This window comes from Eriocheir sinensis, unplaced genomic scaffold (genome assembly GCF_024679095.1).
Source record: "Eriocheir sinensis breed Jianghai 21 unplaced genomic scaffold, ASM2467909v1 Scaffold143, whole genome shotgun sequence".
Classification (NCBI taxonomy): domain Eukaryota; kingdom Metazoa; phylum Arthropoda; class Malacostraca; order Decapoda; family Varunidae; genus Eriocheir; species Eriocheir sinensis.
This window is the reverse complement of record NW_026110773.1, coordinates 412,501-419,194: the sequence shown is the minus strand read 5'-3', so window position 1 is coordinate 419,194 and position 6,694 is coordinate 412,501. Positions and strand designations below refer to the sequence as shown.

Sequence of the window (6,694 nt, the reverse complement as noted above, 5' to 3'; positions counted from 1 at the left end):
TCGTCCTCCCCTTCACCCTCCTTACGAGAGGCTCCGGTCCATGTTCTTAAACGTACCGGGCTCCCACTACGACTGTTTCCCAAGGCCGTAGAGAAGACTAGCCGGGTTTTCCTGGGTGAATTTCCCGTTGAAGGTGTAGAGGCCGTGTAAAACTATCACATCCTTACGAGAGACTCCGCTCCATATTCTTAATTGACGGAGACTGCCCATGGCATCCGTCTCCATTAGCCCGTGAATCAAACCTAACCCGAGAGACGACGCGCAAACCACTGCACAACGGAGATCCGTACGTGTGTGTGTGTGTGTGTGTGTGTGTGTGTGTGTGTGTGTGTGTGTGTGTGTGTGTGTGTGTGTGTGTGTGTGCTCGTCCAAGTCTACGGTCCGACTATCCCAAGTTTTAATACATGTTCAGTTGCCATGGGCTGTGCTTGTGCCTTGTGCTCCCTCGCACTCATTTATTTATACACTCATTCGTTCACTCGTTCACTCACTCGATATTCACCACTTCTTATGCCTCACTGTTAGCACTTTCTCAGAACGAGGGGTTCATACTCTGGTGTTAACAATAGAGTCGCTGGTGTACTCATTTTCCCACCGAGAATTTCAAAAACTCCTCACTGACCTTCACACAGCTCAGGCAATCATTCACTTTGTAGCAAGAAACTTTTGTAACACGATAATTGTGATGGAGTGCCGCTGCTGGTGGTCCTGGTTCAGTTTACTCTATTTCCATGACATAATTACACCAACAGCCACATCATTAGTGTATGTGTCTTGGTACGTTTCCATTATTGATTCAATTGGTATATAACAACCATGATTGTCGCACAAAGATATAATATTGGGCAGAAATTAGCTTTGTCTCTCCCTCTCTCCTTTGGGGTCGTAGTGGAGATCATGTTGTATTGCCCGAATTTTCCTTCACCATGTCTCCACACAGCCACAGCGCGTTACTTTACAAGAAATTAATCCAGACCAGGAAAGGTTTTTATCGGCTCCGGGGATCGAACCCGCGACCGACGTGATGGGAAAGCCATTCCTTAACCAGTCGGCCATAGAGGTACCGCACCGCAGAGTGAGTTATGGGAGGCTAACCCGCCGGGCGAGTCAGCACTGTATGTAGCTGGGTGTAGGGACAACAAAAGAAGGTTGGACACAGAAGCGTAATGTTCCCAGTAGCCTTCATATATGTGTGGGCACCTGTGAGAAGTAATGGTGGAGCTAAGGAAAAGATGTGAACACGTAGGAGAAGGAAGGTTAGGATACCTGGCCTTGTATTATTATTACCATCAATATTATTATTATTAACATTATCATTATTATCATTATATTATGAACATTATCATTATTAACATTATCATTATTATCATTATATTATGAACATTATCATTATTATCATTATCATTATTATCATTATCATTATTATCATTTTCATTATTATCATTATCATTATTATCATTATTAACATTATCATTATTATCATTATATTATGAACATTATCATTATTATCATTATCATTATTATCATTATCATTATTATCATTTTCATTATTATCATTATCATTATTATCATTATTATCATTATCATTATTAACATTATCATGATTATCATTATCATTATTATCATTATCATTATCATTATCATTATTATCATTATCATTATTAACATTATCATTATTATCATTATCATTATCATTATCATTAGTATCATTATCATTATTATCATTATCATTATTAACATCATTATCATTATTATCATTATCATTATTATCATTATCATTATTAACATCATTATCATTATTATCATTATCATTATTATCATTATCATTATTATCATTATCATTATTAGCATTATCATTATTATCATTATCATTATCATTATTATCATTATCATTATTAACATCATTATCATTATTATCATTATCATTATTATCATTATCATTATTAACATCATTATCATTATTATCATTATCATTATTATCATTATCATTATTATCATTATCATTATTATCATTATCATTATTATCATTATCATTATTATCATTATCATTATTATTATTATTATTATTATTATTATTATTATTATTATTATTATTATTATTATTATTATTATTATTATTATTATTATTATTATTATTATCATTTTTATTATTATCATCATTAATATATTTTTTAAGCTTGGTTCATGGTTTTAGCAGACTCTCAAGATGGAGAGTGTTGGATGACCCCATCCATTAGTGACACAAGCAAGTATTTTAGAGTGGCATCTTTCTTGCTCGGCTCATGCTGTCCCTTTGGAGCTCCATTTGATCCTCTAGAGAGAGTTTGGTGAAGTCTGGATTTATAGGTGGTCATCAGGGCAGTGCACGGCCGGGTTGTCTTCAGCCACTTGGTGACGGCTAAAAATTGTCAGTACGTAGCAGCGGGTGACACCTGAATGTGGGTCTCCAGAACACCACGCCTGCACGCTGACCACTCGCCAGATAATGTAATTCTGACGGCCAAACTCAAGAGAGAAATAGAGGAGATTTCACGTAGTTATAACAAATGCGACTTAAGAGAGTGGTGCCTAAAGTATAAAGTTATGTTATGAAGAACAGCACTGAAGGTGGGAGCCAATTGGTGCTAGGAAACAATAGTTTGGTAGTGATAGATAAAACTATAGGCCTAAAACTGAAAATAAAGGGATGGGCAGTGAGAAACAGATGAGTCACTGAAGGGACAACAAGGCAGATGTTAGGAATGCTAACAAGTGATGGCAACAGAGTGATCAACAAATACGAAGTGGACAGGGCCTCTGGGGAGGGGCCGCTGAAACAAGCTGTCTGTATGGGTCAGAGGTGGCATGCTACCGGGAAGGAGACATCTCACACTTGGGAGAGGAACTGAATAATCTAGTTCGCATTTGGAGACCGGGGGACTCCTTGAAGCACAGCTGTAGATGCTAAAATAAGGACATTGGTGAAATACTGTTAGGAAGGAATAAAAAAGGAATATTTGGGTTCCAGTTGGAAATTGAAAAGTTTAATGATGAAATATGAGCAAAAAAGTACTATAGAAAATTATAACAAAATTCACACGGAGGAAGGAGCTAGAAATATGAAAAAGAATAAAACTCGACAGATGAGACATAAAGAAGGAAATATACCAACAGAGATGACATGGAATGTAAGAAACTGGGGAAGCAACTGACATACTCTCTTAAACAAGACCAAGCCCTGCAGAAGTACATGGGAGGGACAGGGAGGAGAAAAAAACCAGAATTGTAGCTGTAGAGTAGGAGAGAAAGAGAATGTGGCACATCTATAATTGTGTAATGTAACAAATCTGAGTCAGGGGGAAGGGTAATAGCCTCCGTAGTGACAGCCATAGGCAAAGAGGAGTGGAGCAAGGAGTTAGTAGGAATTTGTACAGTGTAAGGGCAATATGGGAGCAGGGAATAAAAGGATAAAATTGTTAAACTAAAATATAATTGTTTTTAACAAAAGAAGTTGTGAGGAAGATGGGGCAATTTGTTCAGTGCAAGGGCTATATAGAGGCTGTGAAGAAACAGACAAAAATTGTTAACTTTAAAACAGGGTTGGCGGTTTAAACCAGGGGTGTCAAACTCAAAACCCTTCGAGGGCCAATTCATACTCTGAAGTGCCGTCATGGTGGACAACAAGGGTAGGAAATACATTGACAAGATTGAAGTTACCGTGATACCGCGGGCCATTTATGACTATCCCGCGGGCCATGAGTTTGACACCCCTGGTTTAAACCAAAAACCCATCAATAAAACCAGTGTTTTTTTTTAATCTTTTTTTAGTTTCATCAGGTACTGTGGCTTTAATTATATGTGGTTTTAATTTTTTTTTTATTATGCACAGTCATTTTACTAACACCAGGGGCCGGATTCATCAAACCATTTACCAGACCTCTGTTTGGTAAGTTTCGCGGTATCTCCGCCCACCCGGTAAATCGGTATTCATCAACCACTTACCGCACCTCTGGTAAGGCCAAAAGTTACCGCGGCTCCGAGCACCCGTAACTGAGTTACCAGAGGCGTGGTAATTAGTGGGTAAATACTGCCCCCTCAGGTTTATTTTCCCGTGTGACTGCTTGTATCGGCGGTTCCTGAACATGACAATGCAATTGCAATAATCTCGGTAGTTGCAGGAGCATGAAAACGTATAATAGTGACGGAAATAAGTGGAGAGAGACGTGGAAAAGACGAAGTGAGTGACACGTAGCCGCATCGGCGATGAGTTATCCTCAGTTTTCACTCTCTACTTATCGTGTTCCATGGTTTTATACGCAAATATTCGACTGACATGCTTAGTAGTGAATGGAAGTGACAAACATGAGTGAGTACAGCCGTGTAAATACCGCTGAGTAAATCAAAATGAACTGCACATTAGCGGGTCAGCTGGCAGCTCTGCACGAATCAAAAGTGGTGTTTTTTTTTACTTAAAATTCCATGATTTTGATCTGCAACGTTAAAGACTCAAAGCAAATAGTTAGCATATGAAAAGAAATGCAGTTCATAAGACTTGTGGGAAGAGTGCACTTGGAACTCTGTTGATGAAGAGTAATCAGTCAAATCATGGGACTATTCTTATTACCTGTTGTTGTTTAGCAGTATGTCTCACAGTCATATTCATTGATTATTGTAATTGTGTTTTGAAATATTTAGATGTCTAGCTGGACATAATTAGTGTCAGAGGAGATACCATGATCATGAAGGCAGTTTTTCCAGCTATAATTATAATCAGCCCCTCAAGCCTCACATTATTCTCGGCCACCCTTGGACTTTGGTTGTTCAGATGTTAGTCGACATAGCTCTACATACTGAGTTCTTCCTTGCGTGTAAACAAATATTAACAAATGTGTGGAAATCATTCACTTCATTTACACATCCAATATTTCCAATAGATTAATAAAATAATGGTCAAAGCACATGAGTGATGTATTATTTATTGAAAAAAAATTTGGGGGGGGGAGTGTTCTGTGTCCCTCTAACAAATGTTATTGATATGCTGGTAAAATTATATTTAACAAAGTAATAATGGAGGGAGAATTTGGAATGCAGGGGCCAAGGAGTAAAGTAATGCTGGTGATAATTATATTTTCAGCTGTTAGTTTTATCGGATAATATTAGGTTAGTTTGGGTTTTCAGGACTCCTAACCCAAGCAAAATATAATGCACTGTGGTGTTTATCACCTATGGACTATGTTGATTTTGCCAAGTTGGAAACAATTTTGTAAAACATTTTACCAGAATGTCAGTAGGAATTAGGGAGCAAGAGACCTGTTGCTTGACAAGCTACCGTGACATTTCATCCGAAGAAATGGAGACACTGTTTTAGATCTGGATGGAACGTTTGATAATAAATAGTTATTTACTTTGGTTCTATATAATTATATTAGCTGATCACTGGACTTTTTTAAGTAACTGGAACAAAAAGAATCCAATTCTAGCATATGAGATTATTACCCTATATAAATTATTTTATTGAAGGTGAAATGGCGCTGCTCTGGGCACTGGAACATGACAGGCTACGACGGGAAAGAGTTTTCAGAGACCGTCTCAATCCTTTAGAGGTCAGCGATGATCTCCTCATACACTATTATCGGCTGCCCCGCCATGAAATCCTTCAGCTGTGTGAGGAGATTGGACCACATATCCACAGGCCCACAAGTAGGACAAGAGCAATTCCAATCCACACACAGATCTTGGTTGCCCTGCGTTTTTATGCCAGTGGGACATTTCAGAATGTGGTGGGTGATGTAGCTGGTATCAGTCAGTCATCAATATCAAGAATATTGAATGATGTTACTGAGGCTTTGTTGAACAAAGCAAAACGAGAAATAAATATGCCCCAAAATCTGCAGGAGCTCATGCTTATCAAGCAAGATTTTTATGGCCTCAGTGGATTCCCTTCTGTCATAGGGGCAATAGACTGCACTCACATACCCATCAAAGCACCTGCAAATGCAGTTGTTTATCTGAACAGAAAGAGGAAGTACAGCCTTAATGTACAAGTTGTGGCAGACTCAAAGATGAGGATCATCAGCTTCTGTGCAAGCTTTCCCGGGAGTGTTCATGACTCCTACATATGGCGTCAAAGTGTTCTGCGCCAGCAGTTTGTGGAGGGCCAGTACGGAGACTCACTACTTCTTGGTAACCTTTGCTGTATTTTGTAAAATTTAGCAGCTGTAAGAAAAACAGCATAAGTTAATGTGCCTCCATGGTGCTGTGGTTTGTATACATTTTCACAACTGTGTGCCTGAGTTCAAATCCTTCTTTTCTGGATGATTGGTAAATTGTTACCTGGGAAGGTGAACCGGTAACCTGGATGCTGCACTGGGCCTGTGTCCCAAGTTAATGGATTGTTACCCACCACAGGCTGAAGGGCCAATGGTATGGAGATGAGTATCGTGACCATTCAAAGCTAATAGCATATGCTCCCAACTTAACCTGTATGTTAATGTTTGGCTTTGTTATCTTCTTGACTTGTCAGATGCATTATCCTGGTTATCCTTTCGAGGGATTAATATGGATGAGTATTTACAAAAAGGTTATGGAAATGCTGTCAATTCACAGTCACAGCATGTATTCTGACCCGTTTAGAACAATTTTGCTATTTACCAACTGCTTTCCAACTTCCACACTCATGCTTGTCCAGAATCTAATAACTTTCCTCAGTGTTAAG

General features: G+C 38.5%; 1 protein-coding gene across 1 annotated transcript in view; it reads left to right on the top strand.

Moving 5' to 3' along the window:
* The first annotated feature begins 4,498 nt into the window (after window positions 1-4,498).
* Window positions 4,499-6,694, top strand: part of LOC126990043 (putative nuclease HARBI1) — a 4,274-nt gene continuing 2,078 nt past the window's right edge. The window contains exon 1 of the mRNA XM_050848607.1: window positions 4,499-6,162. Coding sequence (XP_050704564.1) covers window positions 5,463-6,162 — 700 coding nt within the window. The 5' untranslated portion in view covers window positions 4,499-5,462. The remainder of the gene's footprint in view (window positions 6,163-6,694) is intronic.